General features: G+C 37.2%; 1 protein-coding gene across 1 annotated transcript; it reads left to right on the top strand.

Annotated features, from left to right (window-relative positions):
• The first annotated feature begins 5,019 nt into the window (after positions 1-5,019).
• Positions 5,020-16,085, top strand: LOC139709736 (LYR motif-containing protein 4-like). The gene is made up of 3 exons (XM_071621691.1): positions 5,020-5,113; positions 13,480-13,600; positions 15,663-16,085. Exons 1-3 carry the CDS (start codon positions 5,022-5,024, stop codon positions 15,729-15,731), a joined length of 282 nt encoding a protein of 93 aa, XP_071477792.1. The 5' UTR covers positions 5,020-5,021; the 3' UTR covers positions 15,732-16,085.
• The last annotated feature ends 5,151 nt before the right edge of the window (positions 16,086-21,236 follow it).

Genomic DNA, 21,236 nt, shown 5'->3' with positions numbered 1-21,236 from the left:
GGAAGCACAAATTAGTACTCAGCAGCTCCAAAATTCGTATTTTTCCACCAGAATTCGTATTTTTTCAATCTCCCTCTTTTTGCTATTTTGAATTAAACTCGTCGACTTATGAGGCCTACAGGCTCTTAACATAACGTTATGACACATGCCGAAGCATCGAGCTGGTCACCAGCACGATAAAGATGCCAAACTACGCAATGTTCAGCGTTGATTGATTGCTTTCTCGCAATGAATGTGTACAAGTGCAAGTATATCCTCCAAAAACTTGCTGGGATGATTATGGAAGCTTCCACTATCTAGCAGGGGGCGTGGAATGCTTTCATCTTCTCAAGAGAGCTTCTTTGTGAGCGGATGCAATACCAGTACTCTGTTCCGTGTTTCCAATTATCGTTTACTATGAAAACATAATCACGCGTTGTTTTCAGGCTTTTTTCATTTTATTGGATTTTAAACATCAGTCTTTTCCGAAGTATTCCAATTCCTTTTCCCCTGACTGGAATCGGAAAGTCTGCTATAACGATGATCGCAAAATGCCGCGCTGTGTGTGGAAGCGCCGATGTGCAAACACGTGGCTTCACTTTCAAGTTTAAAGGAATGCGCCATGTGCTCCTGCCTATAAGAGGTTACTGCAAGTTCGATGAATCGAATGCGCCGTATAGCTGAGCTGAGCGGAATGGCTTATTTACGGTAAACATCAGTTTACGTTCGATACGAAGAAATCATTACGTCTTTCACGAGGGAAAAACACACAAAACAAACAAACAAACAAAATACACCCACAAACGAATGTTGATAGCCAAAACCTTGAAAAGTAATAAGCAGTTTTGATGAGCGTGAACTGAAATTGTCATTACACGTTGTATTTTGCTGTTTATATCACTGCTGCTTCTTGGTAGCACTGTAATGATGGCCATGGAAGAAATGAAGGGAGAATGTGACTTACCTGCACAGGTACATGTTTTGCTACATTTATGTAGTTTTGGTATACAATCATTCATCATCCAAATGATGAGTGATTATCAAATGTCTTTTTAGAACATGAAGAAACATCTTTAAATGTTTAATGCTATAATGCCATATCAGTATCATTTTGACATCCATCTGCAATTGTACAAGCCAGTTTCCAGTTGAATGTGCTACAATTGTACTGTGAAGAACTTACCAGCTGTGTGGACTCAAAAAGTCACAAACACAAATGATAAATAAAGCAGTGTTTTGAATATCATGGAATTAATTTCAGTCGTACATTTGTTGAAAGACATGTTTTATACCTGTTTCAATTAAATATAGCACAATACATCAGAATTGCAAGTACACTGGTATCAGAAATGCCAGTATTAAGATGGTCATTTTCCCTTGACATCTGTAGTGGAAAGAAAAAGCAAATGTATTTCTGCATGCATGAAGTTTCGTTTCAAGTATGGTACATAATATATCTATTTGTTTGAAAATGCACAGAGTGCAGGCAAGACATACGCACACTTGGGACCTGGTCTCTCATAACACAGCTACCAGAGTGATATTTCATTTCATAAATTGGATATAGAAAATAGTAAACCCCTCTCTCGTTACCTTTCTCAGAATTACCGGACGAGAAACACATATTACTTACATTTTGACAATCCTCGAAAAAATAGTAAGATATCAAATACTACTGAAATACGTGTAGTAAGGACCTCCCTCATCGCCTTGCTCAAAAAACCCGGACGAGAAACTGCTTTCTTTTTTTACTTGGCCTTATGTAAAACTAAAATCTACTGTCTTGTTGAATGTACCTAAACTTACAACCTTAACTATTTATAGTAATACACAGCCCAGTCGCTGTAAAAACGGGGAGACGCCGTGCTCCGTACGGCGTCTGGTCTGGTTGGGTACATGTATTCGTGTTTCGTACGTGTATGAGATTTGGTGAATGTTTGCCGAATTGCCAAACACAAAAGTGAATACTCGGGGCTACTCGGTAATGGTATATGGTAAGTACTGCGATCTTTCCAAGAAACGAGAACTGATTTTGAGATAACGTCAAAGCAGAGATAAACCACTTAACAACTCTTCGTCAAAAAACTTCAAAATAGGGTCACTTACAGAATCCGATATATCATTTTCTTGTCCACGTGCCGGTCTCTTTCTCGATTTCGAAGCCATGATCGCACTCATCACAGATAACGACGACACGTGCGTGTGTGTGTGTGTGTGTGTGATGTGTGGTGACTTGTACAGTGTGTCAGCTGTCGATGTCCGCTGTGTGTATCAAAGAGTGTACACTCTTAGCGTGTATGCAGCTTCTGTACTCTTTTGGTACGTACGTACATGGGATATGCACGAGCTGGTAGATGGTGAAAGAAGCCCATAACTCGGATGGTGTAATGCCAATTTGAAGTGGCCACGGGGGTGGGGGGGGGGGGGGGTGGGAACTGCACTGATTAGCATCTTGCCCATGAATATTAATCGTGGATCTAATATTAGAGATCATGCGATCAGTGATTATAATACACTGTACAACTTTTGTCTTTATAGAGGTTTAATAAAGAACACAACATCCCGCTTGAGTTAACATTTTCCCCTCGAAACAATGATTTATCTTCCCAGTTCTGCATGCTTCGAGAAAATTGACTCATATCTTCTCGAAGACAATCTTGGGACTCAATGGCCTAGATAAGAAACCCGTGTAAGGACTGAGAGAGAGAAAACACACACACACACACACACACACACAAACAAACAAACAAAAACAAAGATTATAGAGACCCGAGGTGTCTCGCTGTCACCTAAGTACAGGCCTATTGCAGGACATTTCTTGCAGATTGTTACCCATCAAGAAGAACATGGTTAACTTGGGTCGAAGCTTTGGGGAATATACTCAGAGGAAATGGTGTCCATATCTATAATCTATTACACACTGGCAATAATACCTGACAAGTTTGTAGAAAATTTGATGCATTTTCAAAAAGAAGATAGGAATGTGGGCCCCAATTTGGGCCCTGATGGGGCACCACGGGCAGTGGGCAGACCATGAACAAAATTAAACTACATGTATAGTATTAACGTAGTAACTCAGAGTGCTTTAGACCCTTCTCATAATAGCACTATAAGATTTCACGTCCGGTTCAAGAGAAGAAGATATTTCGAGATTTCGAGCCCCAAAAGAGCAAAACAGAAGACTGATTTGATCGAAATCGAAAAAAAAAAAATGGAAAGTTGTGAAATTGTTAAGTTTTGCTTATTTTCACACAAAAGTTCTTGAACAGGTGACTGGTGTTTATAAAGAAATGAGTGAGCTGATGACGTCATCATGCACAATATAGACTACATATTAATTTGTAAAAGAACGGAAATTCAATTCTACTGCTTTCAAATATTAAACATAGTGTTATTCTTATATATATATATATATATATATATATATATATATATATGAAGGGTTTGTTTGCAAAAACCGATAAGTCCATTTTTGAAGATTTTGAAGTACGATCTCTGTCATAAAGTACAAAATAATACCTTTTAAATGATATATTGGTCACTACATGTAAAGGTATATTTTTGAAGTTATGGTCAAAAGAAGCAAAAATTTTCTTATTATTCTCTTTATTTTGCTTGACCTTTAATCGCAAATATCTCCATTTGGCAAATATGGATTTACCGGCTTTTGCAAACAAACTCTTCATATATATATATATATATATATATATATACATATTATATATAATTATATATACATATATATATATCCATTTTCAAAAAACATTCATTTACCCACCGAAGTGAGTTTGAACTATATGAATAGTCATTGATTTTCGCTACACTGCCCAGCAGTCAGCTAGCGGTTTCCATAACTTTAACCTTTGACCAATCAGAGTCCTAGAATTTTAGAGTAAGGTATACTTAAACTTTACTAATGACTCGTTGTAAGCGAAATTTCGTGTAAGGCTAAATAAATACCAAGTCACCATTGTTCGCTCTTGATCAATCATTTCTTTGATAAGGATCTGTTTTAGATCTAGGGCATGATTGTTCATCATTATCACACACGTCCGTTTATTCGCACGGGGTGACCTACAGCTAGTTTGAAAATGAGCAAAGTCTGAAACTTAACTTTGAAGATAAACAGGACAAGTTGTAGAACCGATTTTATTTTATGATATCACAACCAAACTACCCCTAACAAAATTAGACACTATTCATCTATAAACCATATCAATACTGCCCGTCGTCTACCAAGAATATAGACGTTCATCAGTCCTGTCACACCATGGCATTACTATCCAAGTTGGACCGGGACCTGTTACACACCCGCCGTCTTCTTGTACAAGCAACAATGTTTACAAAATACAACATAACCTGGTGAATATCTCCTTCCCAGCCATCATAATCCCAGCAACTTATATTGGCAGAAATGACCACCTCCTCAAATACACAGTCCCGGAAGCCACAATTGATCCATACAAATATTCATTCTTATTTCTTCCCAAGAACAACAAAAATGTGGAACCGCCTACCAAACACCTACTACTTTCCAAGAGGCTGCCCTCCCATGTATTAGGAGCATGCAGTCCCCAGTAGGATCCAGAATGCTATAAATCCACCGGCTTGGTTTTTACTTGCACATGGCAAAATTTTTATTTTGTACAATTGATTATATTTGCCATAAATACACTCTGTCCGTTGGCCGTTAATGTCACCGTGTACCATCCCAGTATAGCTTCTCACGAAAAGCTGCAACAGGGATTACTTCTTCGAGGTTCAAGATTATACTTTTTGTCTTCAAGATCAAAAGTATGCCATGTTTGTTTGTTTGTTTGTTTGTTTTGTTATTATATTTTTGACACCCTTAAGCTCGCACTGCGCAGCATGTATGGTTAGCATTCTTATACCTTCTTCAAATTGGCACCAGGCCTTGGTCCCCGCGAAATCTGGTCGAATTTCCAAATTCCATCGGGGTGCGCACATAGAGCTGTATTATACGTACTTATGTATGTAAATGCAGCTCTACGGGTGCGCACTACTGCACTGTTACGGAGATCATGGCTGGTGCTCAGGCAAGCAGGATGAGGGTACTTGCTCTTTATCGTGAAATGTTACGAGAGTCGCAGAAGTTCTCTGGATACAATTATCGGTAAGTAACATCCATCGTAGCAAGGTGGCCTCGGAGAGTGAGAGAGATCTATCTAGAGACTAATGATGGTGAAACTCATTTACTGTAATACCCCCGTTCTAACAAGCCTTAGTCCCACTCGCGAATAAATGTGTAACCGAACTTTTGTCTTTGCATGATGATGATGATGTAACTCCGACGCCGCATTGCATTGCACTACACTACTGTCACTAGTACGACTACTAGCTACGTAGTTCTACTTCTAGTAGAGTTGGTTGTCCAACACATCGACGCTCTAATATTTCTCTATCGATAGATACTTAGATATCTCACAATTTGTCTGAAATTTTACTCACAATATCAGTCATATGTGAAGAAAATATTCTGAATTCAGGTGTGCATTAAATTAAAATGCGATTTGCGTGTTGCGGTACACTTCAAGATAACTCACTGCTTCGATTTCGAACGCGTGGGTTGTTATATTGACGCACTCAGTTGTGCCGTAATCACAGTAATTTTGAAACCAACACCCCTACCCTCTGTTGACCATACGTGTGAAGTGCACGTAATTAATGCTTTTCCAATGTACGGAATATATTATGTGCATTTATATTAATCTATGGTATCATTGTTTTGCTGTTGATCTTGTTTATTATCAGGTTTTTCAGTAATATTTGGACATCTTCATATCCCCAGTGAAGAATACAGAACCACTGTACATGGCTAAGTCTCATGCGTGAAATTCGTTTTTACACGCACTGTAATAAATCCGTAAAGGGGATTCCGTGAAGCCAGACGTAGTCTCCAGGGAACATATCCCCGACGACAAGATACAGAGCAATCTTTTACTGTAGTCAAATGAGTTACTAAGTTAGGTAATTACTATGGAGAAGAGGGCAGGACAGGTCTACCTTGATCATTCATACCAGCAATCAGCAGACTGTCCTGACAAGCCATGGCCATGGTTATGGCTTCATTCATTGTACATGGTACAATTCACTTCATTTTGCTTCAATTTTTCATGTCAGGACAGGTACAGAATGCATTTGCTGTCATTAGAAAATGATGAGTCATTATTATAAATGAAAGACAAGCGCTTGCCCAATTGCCTCAATTACTTTTGGGGCAAGTAAAAATCAAACACGGGCAAGTGTTTTGGCACAATGAGAAAAAATGTGTGCCTGAATTGGCCGAACAAAAAATTTTGAAGCCACCTATTTTTTTTTTTCACTTTTCCCCCTTCAAACCCACCAAGTCAATTTATACAGAAGTCCAAATGACTTTTTTTTTTTTTTTTATAGCGGTGCAATGCACCTTAATTTCATTTTTGCAACTTTCCAATAACTGTGTGAAAAAACCCCAATGTAATGCAACACCGACAGTGGTTCGAACCAGGTTTACAATGTGTGCTTTTTATAATTCAGATGATTATGTTTTAAAGCCCTTGACTTATAAGAGATTTTTGTAATCGTTTCCTATATTTTTGGAACTTTCTTTTCAGGCAAGTGTTTTGCAACAATTTGAAAATCTGCTTGTCCAACTGGGCAAGTGGTAAAATGAAGTTATGTACGGCACCCTGAGGTGTATGCATGGATGCAGTCTACTATGTAGATTAATTCAAGGGTGTTAGATATGCTTATTATTAACTAAATGTACATACAATGTACGTGTGTAAGGATTCAATGTTTTCAGGCAGCATGGCATTATACATACACACCCTGCACCACTAAGCCAACAAAAAGTCGCCAGACATGGATTTTTAGTGAAGGGCAGATTTTGAAAGAGCAGACTCTAAGTTTTGAAATGATTTACAACTCAATTCAAATGGACCCTCCTAACCTATCTACCTGGTAAATCTTTTAAAGAAAGCACATACTCTGGAGAAGTGTGAACTGAGAAAAGAGGCCGTGAGGTACAGGGTCTAGTCAAGCACTTTATCTTTACCAAGCTGTGGGACAATAAACTAAGGTGTAAACCACTGTAGCAACAACAATTAAGATATTATCAGATTAAGCTGAAATTAAGCATACTTTACAGGGAATAATTTTCCTGGTATTGCATCGCAATTTGCTATGGACTTTTACACCACTGCTACACAAACTATCTTTTGTGTAGCAGTTCTCCTATCATAGAAATGTACAGGATACCATGTGAAATATTGTTCATCAGCTGAAATTGCTAATCAAATTTGAGTGGGAAAATTATTCCCTGCTTTATTAACACATTCTGTCCATGATTAATGCCAACTTTTAAAGCAGTAGCATTATCCTTTCTAAAGTTATTGAGAGCTGAAAGGGATTAGTATATGGCCATTTTTACAATCAGTGGTGTAAAACACAGTGTTGGCACTAATTGGTGTATAACTTTCTTATACACTGACAGATATGCATTATTTTTTCTCATAAACTTACCACCCACAGTGTCTACCTTGGGTACCTTAATGAACTTTCCTCTCTTTTTCTTTCAGATGTGGCAGGCACTTACATGCTTGAAATCCAACACTTTTGGTGTACTCACTCTGACATAGTATTTTTGTCAGAGCTAGCATATTAAATTGTTTATTCCTTTTCATTATTTTTGTTGCTGTTGTGATAGACAGGTATCCAACATTAAGAACTATTATGTTTACCAGGTTCTGCTTTGTCTTCTTTAAATACTGAAATCGTCCAAACTTTGTGTTTCGGAGGTGACATTTTCCGTTAACAATTAACCCCTCTTTTGAGTTAGCTCTTGTTCACAATTATAAAATTCAACTTTGCTAATTTCCATCAAAACAGAATAGTAATCAACCTGACTTAACTTTGATCCAAAGATTATTTAATTCAAATAACTTATCATTTTTTGGTGAGCGTTTATGAATTTATGTAACTTTTCCGTTAACATTTCTGTCACCTCCGAGACAACAGATTTATGTATTAGATTTTTTTATTCTTGACATCAGTTATACATTACATTTGCAAAAATGTAACATATCCCCTCACATTATCTCTGAAGGAAAGTAGTAGAAATATAGCCTGTTGTTTTCATTTCGGAGCAATTTACAATTTTCCGTTAACACTTGTCACCTCCGAAACAATTGTCACCTCCGAAACAACAAGCATACTATATTTGATAATTTCTCGAAGACAAAGCAATTTTGTTTGATTCTGTCCAATGGACAGGAATCTCTTTTGGATGACAATAGTAATATGGCAACAGAAAGTGAGAATTCTCTAGAGATTAATAAAAGATCCAATAAAAACTAAAAATTACTGTTTCGGAGGTGACAAAACACTGTTAACAAGATTTTTTGTTCATTTCTGTTGAAGAGAAACCATATCATGTACATCAATGGTTTAATTTATTTTAGTAACATAAGTCTCAAAGTGGAGAAATCAACTACCACACTCTCACTCTTTTTTTTATTACTAGACTGTACATTTTAGGGCAAATTTACATTTTTTCACTTTTTTTAACAATGAGAATGCACAAAATACACCCATCTGTTGTATATACAATATTGTAATCAAGATCAATTCTCCTGCTTTAGTTAAGTAAACATATAGATGCTTTCATCTTAGAAGCTTGAATTCCAACAAGCAATTTAGTTGTGAAGATTTACTAATCACAGCTTTCCATGTAGGTTGCTTTTTCTTGTGTTTCGGAGGTGACATTGTTTGTTAACACCATATTGCTATGTGATAGTGAAAGGCAAGACTTCAGTTCCTTTTCACTATCTATTAACATTTTCTAATACAGATCTACAAAATCACCACAACAGAAGTGACTTTTGTATACATAGCTCACCAGAATTCCCTTGATACCAAAGTACAATGTAATACATGTGGCAGTTCATGCATGCCCTAGTCCACAATCTTAAAAAAAAAAATGCAAAAAAAAAAATCATCAAATAGTCAAACTCCACAAAAAGGCCACATGCCTACAGCTGGTGCACAACTTGTTCTTGAATTCTTAGTTGTTGTTTTTCCATGTACAATGTGGTAATCATAAACAAAATTATGTGATTTTTTTTTTTAATATGACAATAATTATTACATTTTCCAAAATGAACCACCTGTTTATGACATTGTATTTTTTAAGATTATTGAAGTTATGTGACAACTAAAGTGAACAGAGGAACAAGTCCCCAGGACTGGAAAGGGAAAGATCAAAAAACAAGATTTGTAGTTCTACTTCAGTATAATTTTGAGTAGGTGTTTACCTTGTTTTGTTATTATGTTTTATCTTAGAATTTGGCTTTAAGTACTGGAATTTCAAGGAAAAGAAAATGGCTTCTTAAAAGGATAAGTCCATTTGAATATACAGGGATTGAGTGAATGCAACAACATTAGTAGAACACATCATTGAAAGTTTGGGGGAAATTGGACAATCCATTCAAAAGTTATGGGTTTTATATCTGCGCAATCACTGCTGGATGAGACGACTACGACAGTGTATGATGTCACATGCATACAACGATATAAGGAAAATATAAATGAATTTCACAAAACTTTACTTTTTGAAAAAAGTGCATATTTCTTCAACTTGCTACTGATGTATTTTAGGGTAACATTATTCACCCTGCCTTCCAAAAGAGAGAAGTCATGTGTTCTTTTGTTAGAAGTAGAATGTAAGAAAAGTGAAAATACAGTATGTTGAATTTTCTTGATACTTTCTCTATATCCTTGTACACATGTGACATCACAAGCTATAGAAGTCCTCTCATTCAGCATTGACTGAGCAGAAACTTAAAATATCCATAACTCTGGAACGGATTGCCTTACTTTCCTCAAACTCTAACTGATTTTTTTTTTTTACTAATATTGCTGTATTTACTCAACCCTCATGTCTATTGAGGTGAAATTGTCCTTTTCCAGTTTCGGTCCCTTATAGGTTTATTTGAGACCAGTTTGTGTCCGGGACCTTCTGTGAAGTTGATGGGGAAAATTACTGAACAAAAACAAATTTTCCCCTCAAGTTCACAGAAAAGCATTATGCTGCTCTCTTCAGCTGGGAAACACAAACTGTTCTCTTAACCCAACTGTAAAAACCTGTTAAAGATTAGTATGAATAACAATCACAAACAAAATATGAGCTGGTATCCATTATCATGAAAGAGAATACCCAAACAAAATAACAAGTAAGAACTGAAAGAAAGAGCTTTCCTATATTTGAAAATTAAAGCCTGAGGAAAGACATGAATGTTCACTAAATAGTTAACACCTGAGAAGTTGGGTTGTCTCTGTGTTTTGTCACCTCAAAAACAATAAAATGGTTTTTCTTATCTTACACTTTTTACTCTCAAAAGTGACTGTTAAATATGCATGATTTGCAGGTAATTTTCAATCAATTCAGAACGATGCATAAAATATATTTTAGTAATGTCAGCAGTTTAAATGAATCTTGTGTATAGAAAATTTATCCCAGATGAACCAAACACCTTTCACCAGTATTATAACATTTGTATGGTGGCTATCAAGGATGATGAAGAATTCATGAACATCCTTGAATTAATCCATTTATAAAACTATGTGCAAACAAAAACGTACACTAGTCAAATAAGAATTTTTACTTTTGGTATTCATCCCGGCCGTACAAAATGTATGTCCCCGCCAAAAAATTACAGTGGTACCCTCCGCAACGATAACTTTAAAGATAGTGAATCAATCTAAAATACAATTTGAGGGATTGAAACTATAACTCATTTCCCACACCTTACAGAAAACCCCATTCAATTTGCTTCAGAGGTCAAAGAGAATTGAGGATTTTTGTACAGCATGTGAGGAATCCCTTCCCTCCAAGTTCTGCATGTGTTTACACATCAATATGCAGTTCCAAGAGCATCCAAGTGCTGAACTTGGAAGAATCAGACTCCTGACATCCTTTATAACAATCCACATTTCTTTGAGATCACTTAACCAAATGGACTGGGGCTTTCTGCAAAATAGAGCTAAGATGTTATAATTTAAGACCCCAAAGTAGAATTTAGCTGATTTAATCATATTGGGTGCTATCAATGCAAAAGTCTAATTGTAAATTTTTTTTGGGGGGGACATACTATATGAATACTTGAACACAATGTTAACATTGAATGTCACCTCCGAAACAAAGTTATTCTTCCCTGGTTTGTGGAATGAAATGTTCTGAGAGCAAAGAAACATTACTAAGATGATCTTACACCCTCATTTTAATTTAAGGTAGAAAATGGAATGCCATGTTTCTTAAGTTTACTATATCTAGTTTATTTCCGTCATATTCTTACTGTAAATTAATATTTTAACACAATGTTAACATTGAATGTCACCTCCGAAACGAAGTGATTCTTCCCTGGTGTTGTGATATAAAATGTTCTGAGAGTAAAGAAACATTACTAAAATGATCTCACACCCTCATCTCAAGTTAAGGTAGAAAATGGAATGCCATGTTTCTTCAGATTACAATATTTAGCTTACATCCTTCGTCCAAATGGAAGGCAAACTACCGGTACCCATGCTAATTAATGAAGTGTAAAAAAAACACTTGTTCTGTGTGGTTTATCTGCTTGAAACAGGAGTTAATTTCTTGTTCTTGAGTTATAATTATTATAAACATTGATAAAAAGAAGAAGTTTTTGTATTATTGTCACTTATTCTAAAAAAAGGTGAGTGTTAATGTTAATGTCACCTCCGAAACATTCTAATATGTTAACTGTCACCTCCGAAACATCCATGTGTGAAAAATCCAAGTTTTAAAGAAATGATTGGAATTTCATTTAACCTACATAGGAAGGTAGCCCTTCTTAAAGACTTCTTATAGTAAGAGTTTGACCTGGCCTGCCCTCCAATAAATAGTTAAAATCTTAAAAATTACATGTCAATTGGTATTTTTAGCAAAAATTTATAGATCTCATGTATTTTTTTTCAAATTCACTTTATATTCAACCCCAAAATAGTTTTGATTCACAAACTATATATTGTTGTTAACCATATAAACTTTGCATGGTGAAGTTTGACTACAGAGTTTTGTCAATATGGTGGAATTCATGAAAGCAAAATTTTGCTTAAATTTACTTCAGGTCCCATGGTTTTCCTTAAATTACAACAATAACCCTTCAGCTTTAAGGTCTGAAATGTTATTTTTTCAAAAATTTGAATACTTTCAAACAGGAATCAAACAGAATAATGAAAAAATATTTTGTTTGAAATTTTGACCCTCCGAGTACAAAAGTTACACCACTGATCGTAAAAAAGGCCATATGCAAAGGATTTTTTGAGAAATGAAGAGAGCCTGTAAGATATTTGTAGAGAACCTGCTGAAAACCCATTTTCGCATTCATTTAATGATCCCAAAAGTATAGATGATATACAAGAAGAATAGTGCATTCAGAAAATATGTAAAACTAAAAATTGACTTTGTTCAGCCATTTCACCATTTTTTGGGTCCTCACATAAAATACTTTTTGTTGGTTTTGTGATGTATAGTCACATATGAATATACAATTTATATACATGCTGGCTCTGTGGACTAGGTTGTGTTCCATTCTCACTCCATAGGGCCAGTTCACTAGTTTCTCAAATTTACATTTTTCTAAATGCCAGTATTGAAGGAATCATTATTCCTGTACATCTATTTTTAATAACATACTGTGTAGGTTAGTTTGTATGCGCACAACTATGAGCATTTTGTTGTCCTTGTTGGTTTGTTTGTTTGTTAGTTTTTTGCAAGATCAAGATCTAAGGTAAGCCTGTGACAAACTCTTAAGATTGCCATAAACAACTGCTGTGCAGGAAGCATGCATTTACTCTTAAAAAAATAAATAAATGAAAAATAAAAACAAAATTAGAAAAGCACTCTGAGAGCGCAGACCACCACCAAGCAGCTACTTTCCACCAATGATCTTGCTCTTCCATAGAGATCAGTGATTTCCAACCTTGCGTATGCATGCTGAAAAATCGCCCGATTTCCCAATATAGAAGCCTTTTTTTCGTCATAAACCCTCAGCTGCGCCGCGCGCCTCGCCCTAGCAGAAACTAGAGCACGCACTTCAGCGCACGTATGAAAATCTTAAAAATGCGCAGCCTCAACTCCCAAGTTCATTGACCCTACCTGCCAAAATATCAAAAATCCTTCAAAAAATCCATAAAAATTTCCGGATCGCTACCAAAATTTAATCATCTGTTCCTTGTGTCATTCTCAACCTTCCCTGCAAGTTTCATCCAAATCCATGCACAACTTTTTGAGTTATTTTGCACACGGACAAATTAATTAACTAACTAACTAACCAACGGTAATGAAAACATAACCTCCTTCCCTTGGTGGAGGTAAAAGTTACTGATTGTCTGTATTTCCATGTTGTTCAAAAACCACCCAACCCCCACTTTTTTCCTTCCCAATTTGATAAGCACACTTATCAATTGCTTGTCTTTCAGAACGTATGCACTGCGTAGAGTTCAAGATGCTTTTCGTGAGCACAAGGATGAGACATCGCCAGAGCTGATAGAGGGTTACATCAAGAAGGCTCAAGAAAACTTGCAAGTGATAAAACGACAGGTAACAAAATTCTTGCAAGTTCAGCTGAAAGGGAACAGTACTTCGTACCAAAAGGAGAAGTAAATCACAGAGAGGTGGATTGATTAGGAAACAGTGAAGAGAAAGCAATACGATATATCAAAGTTAAAATTAAAATGATATTTCAAGAAAGTTGTCGCATGTGATGAACAAAAATGATGCGGGTTGGTTCAACTATCATCACTTTCATTGCCTGAAAGTAAATGCCAAGTTCTCATAACTGCAATATTAGTTGTGTGGTACTTCTGAAAGATATAATGCATGAATGATATCTGGTACTTAGTTTTGAATGGGACATTACAGTACTTGTAGCTTTGTATCAGATTTGCAGGTATGTTGCTTTGATATGACATATTTCAATTAAAAGACTGTCCTCAACTTTACTCTCAACTGTAAGCTCTGTCATATGTTTATTCCGACTTTTGATTTTTATTTCATAATCTTATCTTCTTAATGTGGGCATGATTCTATCTCAAGTCATTGAAAGTGATAGTGGTCTCTAACTTAGCTCTTTCTGTAAGATAGAAATATGCATGTTCTGAATTTCATCTGTGTTGGAAAGAAAGTAAAGGAAAGAAGACGTATAGATCATTTCAAAATGAAATTTCAGCAAAGCAGTCATTCTGCAGCTGGTGTTTGTTTTTATGCCTCCGCCACGTAGTGGTGCCGGAGGCATTATGTTTTCGGGTTGTCCGTCCGTCCGTCCGTACGTCCGTACGTCCGTACGTCCGTACGTACGTACGTCCGTACGTACGTACGTCCGTACGTACGTCCGTCCGCTTTCGTTTACGCGATAACTTGAGTAATATTTACTGGAATTTCACCAAACTTGGTCCAAGTATGAAGTATGATGGGGCAATGATTTGATTAGATTTTAGGTGAAATTGGCTAAAGGTCAAAGGTCAAAGGTCAAGGTCAAATCATGAAATTTATCCGTTTACGCGATAACTCAAGACTGTATATAGCAAATTTCACCAAACTTTGTTGGAGGATGATGTATGATGGGACAATTACTTGATTAGTTTTTCAGTGAAATCGGACAGAGGTCAAAGGTCAAAGATCAAGGTCAAATCCTAAAATTTATCTGTTTACGTGATAACTCATAACTGGATGAAGCAGCTTTCACCAAACTTGGTCCAAGGATGATGTATGATGGGAAAATTAGTTGAGTAGATTTTAGTGACATTGACAAGAGGTCAAAGGTCAAAAGGTCAAGGTCAAATGCTAAAAATGTTGCTATTTCCCCCATATCTATGCATTGCCTGCAGTTATTTTCTTGAAACTTAGTGTAGACATGTACTACTGCATAAAGATTCTCCAGAGAGAGTTTCATGTCATAAGGTCAAAGGTCAAAAGGTCATAGGTTAGGTGAAAATGTTGCAATATCACTTTTCTCACAAATGGTTCAATGTATCTTCATTGAACTTGGTACATATGCATATACTGACTGGCAGGGATTATCTAGGGAATTTAGGGGTCATGGGTCAATAGTCAGGGGGTCAAAGGTCAAGGTCAACTTCTCAAAATGTTACTATTTCCCTCATATACGCCTGTACTAGTATATGCAATGATTGCCTTATTAGTTTTAAAATTTAATATATGTACATGTATTACTTAATGGAGATTCTCTTGGAAATTTCCAGCCAGAAGGTCAAAGGTCAAAGGTTAGGTTTAAATGAAAAAAATATATATATTTTGTACTGGTAATTACACTCTTTCTTTATATTTTGAAAATTATACTCAATGCATAAACTTATAATAAGGTCGGTCAGAAGTCAAGTAAAAATTTCCAATTTCCCAAATATGTGTACCTGCACTCTTTAATAGACAATTATAGCAAACCCAGTTCGTGGAAAGTGAACATTCAAGATATTTCTGATAAACCTGTTATTTCGATATTTTGCCAGTTATGTGAAACTGTCATCACACATTGTGAAGACATTGAACTATACACCTATTGGGAGAATCATGCATTATGGCGGAGGCATCAGTCGCCGTAGCGACATTTCTAGTTTTATTTATTACTTTGTTTTCTCTGTTGCAGGCTTCCATAAGCCAACTGTACAAGGACCCAAAGCTTGTGATTGAAACCCCCTCAGGGAAGACTAGCTAGCCCAGTGGGATCTTGGTCTGTGACAGTGCCCCGCACTATGGCTTGAAATGGGAGAGAACTGTCAGATGCGGGAATTATGCAGAGGAGCATGGAGGAAAATGTAGAGGGCCCCCTTACAGTGGTATCTTTGTGATGCAGTAGCCCTTTACCCTTTCACAGAGATCGGTGAGGGTCATCACGGAAGGTCTGTCAGAAGAAAGGGGATTCTGCTTCATAAGAGGCATCCCACCAAATGCATGGATTGATTTACTCTTACCCAGGAGTAAGGACTTGGTTGTGGTTCAGATGCTGTCTAAATGTAATATCTTAATATATAATGCATGGACTCCTCAGAATTATTAATGTTCAAAGTGTCATCAGGGTTTATAGTTGTGTATTGTAAGACGATTCAAACAAAGATTTGGATTTATGACCGTATTGTGAACAGCGATAACATCGTAGATACATTCCATGCCTGCACACATGAGAGCGATGGTTTGGTTCATTACAGAAGTAGCATGTTCCAGTCAGGTTGTTTGACAAGGGTGGAAGTTGTACAACGGATGCAAACGACTTTCCCTCCGGATTTGAGAAGTAGTTACTCTGTTGAAATGGGAATGGAGGTGGAATTCTCGGGTGTGTGTGGATTTCATTGCTGAACGAGCGAGGCAGGCCAGGTGGAATGACAGGTAAGCTCAGCGATCTGGAGCCAAAGGTTTGGTTTGAAGTTGGGTTTCTGGCGTCATAGGTTTGGTTTGAAGTTAGGCTTCTTGCAGGCTGTGAGTATGGCCGCCTTTGCAGAGGTTGATGTGGAAGAGGGGGGAGGTCTGAGATCCCCGGTGGTGCTGGAAGAGGGGGGAAGTCTGAGATCCCCGGTGGTGCTGGAAGAGGGGGGAAGTCTGAGATCCCCGGTGGTGCTGGAAGAGGGGGGAAGTCTGAGATCCCCGGTGGTGCTGGTTGAGGATTTCCAATGGGGGCGACTGACGGCTGAGGCTGATGCGATGATGGTAAAAACTGCTGCCCCATTTGTCGTTGGTCATGGTATTGGGCTCTGCTCTGTTGACGGGGGTGAGGTTGAGCCTGAGGCTGGGTCTGGCGAGCAGGTTGCTGTCTAATCTGTTGATGTGGCTGTTGATGGAGAAAGCGATCAGTCGACAGTGAGTTGTGAGGATGACGTGGTGGCCCCGATGATTTAGGCTTGGATGGAATATTAGGCGTTGATGATCTTTGGGCTCCATCCTTTGCACCTACAGTTTGAAAAGCAGCATGAGGATGAGATGTAGATGCAGGCTCTTGTCCTGGATGGTCAAGGATAGCCTCGACTGCATGCTGTACTCTCTGAAGATCAGAGGATAATTGGTCGATTCTATTGTTGATGCATTTACAACGCATGCAAATGCAACCCTCCTCATCACTGTTTAACCTTAGGTCACAAAGAAGACAAGATTTAATCACTTTTGAGGCATGATCTAGTTGACTCACATTATCACTGTTTGTAGAGATATTCACGCACGAGCTTTCATCCTCGGGGTCAAGGGTAGCGCCCGCTGGTGCCGACTCTTTTCGCGTCAACACAAAATGGCGACATATTTCAAGATTTACGTTCGGATATAGCTGTGTTAGTTCACCAAGGAAGAAATCTCCAACAGCTAAACCGTCAGGAACTTTCCTATATGCACGAACAATCAACTCAATGGCGTAGTCTATGCTTTGCTTTGTTGTTCCTTTAGGCAATTTGTATACAAAGGCTGACGAGCCTGGTGCACCACGATATTTATTTGTCCTCACACCGTTTGCCATGCGTGGGACTAAGCGTTCATGTCAGTGTTACTTGACGAAATTTCAAAAATATCGGGTATAAAGTATTCACTGTCTGGCAAAAGAAATAGTTCTCATACCTGGATTGTGATAAAAAAAGGCACACTCCTCCGAAATGAAGATGGCAATAAGATGTCCTGGGATAAATAATAAAAGGCCCGCGTTGATTCCCTCGAAAATATGACACTCTCAGCTTTACTCTATACGGCTTGACTGTGATCAGACTGGTGCAAATATTCATAAGCAATAAGTGCTGGACATATATACAAGTACGCATGTCATGTAAACTCACAAGCATACGAAAGTCATACACATACTTTAAGTGTACCTGATAGACTGTAAATGCCATAGATTATTTACGGCTATTTTTCTTTTCACTTCAATTGTATGCTATAGATGCTTTTTCAAAGCAAAGATAGATAAACGAAGCCTTTGTTAGCCCGGAGGTCCCTTTATATTACTACTTCCATTAGAAAATCTACAAGTTGATGAAATTAATCCTAAATGGGAAATACGTAGTTTGAGCACTATGTCAAATTTAATTTTGTCCTATCAACTTTCCAATAAACACACAGACTAATTGATGTATATTCCAGATAATACATAAGCTACAAACAAATGAATAGGCATTTCAGTTTTGAGTCAAAATGCCTTCACTGATAACAATTTAACATGAAAATGTCATTAGTTAGTGCTAATCTCAACTGAACTGTTAACAATCAATCATGGCTAATCTCCATCTGCATAATGCACCAGAATCATGGCTAATCTCCATCTGCATAATGCACCACAATCATGGCTAATCTCCATCAGCATAATGCACCAGAATCACTTCAACATTTTTATAATGTTTAGTCATGATGAGAATGGCATTATACCTGACCATGACCTTTAACCTCAGCAGATCATGCACCAGAGGAACTAATGAATGAATTTCCCAATGACTCATGTGTGCAACAAGAATGAGAAAACTTTGCAGTATATCCCAAGGGTCCTCACTTTACGGGGCAAGATTAAGGAAGAGATTGACAGATGAACGAATACGTCAGACAGAGGACTGAAATACTCAGGCTGTCTATTGTCAATCTTTTTACTGTCATTCAGAGAGTAATGGCCAGAGGAAATATACCCCCTTCACACTAAGTGTGACGGGGGTATAATGAAACAAATAATTACAATCCTCGTAGGGTTCTGAGCTGACAAGACAATGGTAATGTAAAAGACATGACTACATCGTCTCATGATGATAACGGATAATATCAGGACAAAGGACATCACAACATAAACAATTGCTTACAAAATATATGAACAGCCATGGCAGGAAAAGAGGGCATAAACTCTTGAAAAGAGCATGAAAAAAGAAGCACAGCTACTTGTCATATTCAGAAAGATTTGATGCACAGAATTCACCAATGTCTGTGTTCCAAGACTGGGAATATACATGCAATTTAAGCAATATTTGTTATTCTGAAGGTTTGTTAATCCAAAAGGTTTTTATTCCAAAGGTTTGGTCTTCTAAATGTCCATTATATACCGAAGGTTTGTTATATCCAAGGTTTGATTCTAAAACAAATTATGGTTTGTAATTCAAAAGGTTCCTTAGTATGCACCTTGCTTTCATTTTTGGATTAACAGACATTTTGGGATTTTTTTAAATCAAAAACCTCCAGAATTATGAACCTTATTCATTTTCAGATTAACAAACCATATTTCATTTTAAGATTAATGAACTTTAGGTAAACAAACCTTGGAAATAAATGTAACTGTTCAGGCTAATAACAAACCCTTTTTCATTTTCTGATTATAAAGGAAAGTCTATTAGTACAAGGTACTTGTGTGGTTCAGAATAACAAACCTTATTTCATTTTCAGATTTAAAAACCTTTGGAATAATGAACATCATCCAGTAAGGCAACAAGACAATCAAGAACATGTCTTCACTGCCAATTTCAGTTTTCTGGCCACATTTCAAAAACTTGGTCAGGTTTCTGCATTCAGTGCAGTACTAGGATTGGATGTGTGTCTATGATTATTGTATGTTTGAATACCTCTCCTTGTTCAAGTTATCAGGTGAATAACTTTATCAAACACACTTATGATATATAAGTCAAAGAAACTGAAATGCAGAAATTTCACTCCAGTTTAAGATGTGTGGAATTTTGATGATTCATATAAAAAAAAAAGAGCGATATTGATCACAATATCATAAAAAGAAATGTTCAACTGATGAATCATTCATTGATAACCTGATATAAGGATGTAATCAAAAGGGAATTTCAGAGAGTTAATTAAAAGTTAGTCTCAAAAGAGAGAATAACATTTTATAAGAAAAACGGCAAACATCTGATCAGAATCAGATAAAAATTAAGGAGGTTACAAAATTGTGAAGCTCTGATAACTTTTTTTTTTTTGCAAAACTGTTCTCTAACAGTTATGAATATGCAAATGAGTGAGCTGATGCCATCATGTTAAAGTTTTTTATAAAATGGGTTCAAGAATGTAGCCAATAGGAAGCGCTGAAATGAGTCACTTGTGCTTCCTTTATTCTAGTCCCATTGCACTGCGTGTTAAATCCTACTGCCGATCGTCTGTGCGCGCGGCGGCTCCTTTGAATTCAATTGCATGCATACGCGCTGTCAATCCTGTAAACAACTTCTAGTTCGGGCTGCCGGCCGGCCGGCCTTTCTTCCCTTGTGCATAACATGTGTGGCGTACGTATACTCGCTACACTTTGTACAGTACAGTAGACCAAGCGTTGTGGGACCGGACGCGTACATGGAGTCACTTTGAAGGGCAAATCCAACGATTTAGCAGGTTAATTCTCACGCCGTTTTCAGAGTATGTTGTCTAGTAGGCCTATATGAGGAGTCTATATCAAGTCTTTAAGGTAAAGGGTGCATATTCTATGTAAAATAAGTAAGTTTTCATGCGGGAACTTAAGTGTCCGGAAAGCCAACCCCCCATCACACTGTATGTGCGGGATTTCCGAGTGCGACGTGCGTAAATGTTTGGGACGAACATCTTCGGACGTCTTGACCCACAAAGGTCCGTGAAAAACGCTGAAAAATGCTGTTAGTTTTCGAATTTTTGACCCATTTTATAAAACAAATGATGCACAGGATTATTTTGTGGCGTTAGTGGAGGCGTAGCTCACTCTCGGGTATTTACAATGTAGTGCAACATGCACTCGGCTTCGCCTCGTGCATGTTTCACAATTGTAAATACCCTCGAGTGCACTATACACCTACACTAACGCACTCTATCCTGTGCATCATTTGTATACTACTGTAAAACGAGAAATTTTCGCGTGCATTTTAATTTCGCGAATTTCGCGAGCGCCAAAATTCGCGAAATTAAAATGCACGCGAAAGTTTTTGTCTACACTACATGCATTGAACGCCAGTGGCAATTCGCGAAAATTTCATGCCGCGAAAAAGGCTGTCAGCTCCAATTCGTGAAAATTTCATGCCGCGAATATATCATGTTTTACAGTATTGATTACATACAAAAAAACCTGACAAAATTCAAATTTTCTGTGATAAAAGTGCAAACCATTGATCGTATCCCTTGCTAAATAACTTCAAAATAATGATCAATCACATATATCATGAAATGAAACTTGGGCATGACGGTCTTTGAACAACAACACCAACAAAAGAAAGAACACAACCAAAAACAAAGAACACAAAACTGGAATTACAAGATTTGT

Source organism: Diadema antillarum, unplaced genomic scaffold (assembly GCF_040938485.1).
Source record: "Diadema antillarum isolate AM-2024a unplaced genomic scaffold, OU_Dant_1.0 seq00001465_RagTag, whole genome shotgun sequence".
Lineage (NCBI taxonomy): Eukaryota > Metazoa > Echinodermata > Echinoidea > Diadematoida > Diadematidae > Diadema > Diadema antillarum.
This window is presented reverse-complemented; position numbering and strand designations above follow the sequence as displayed.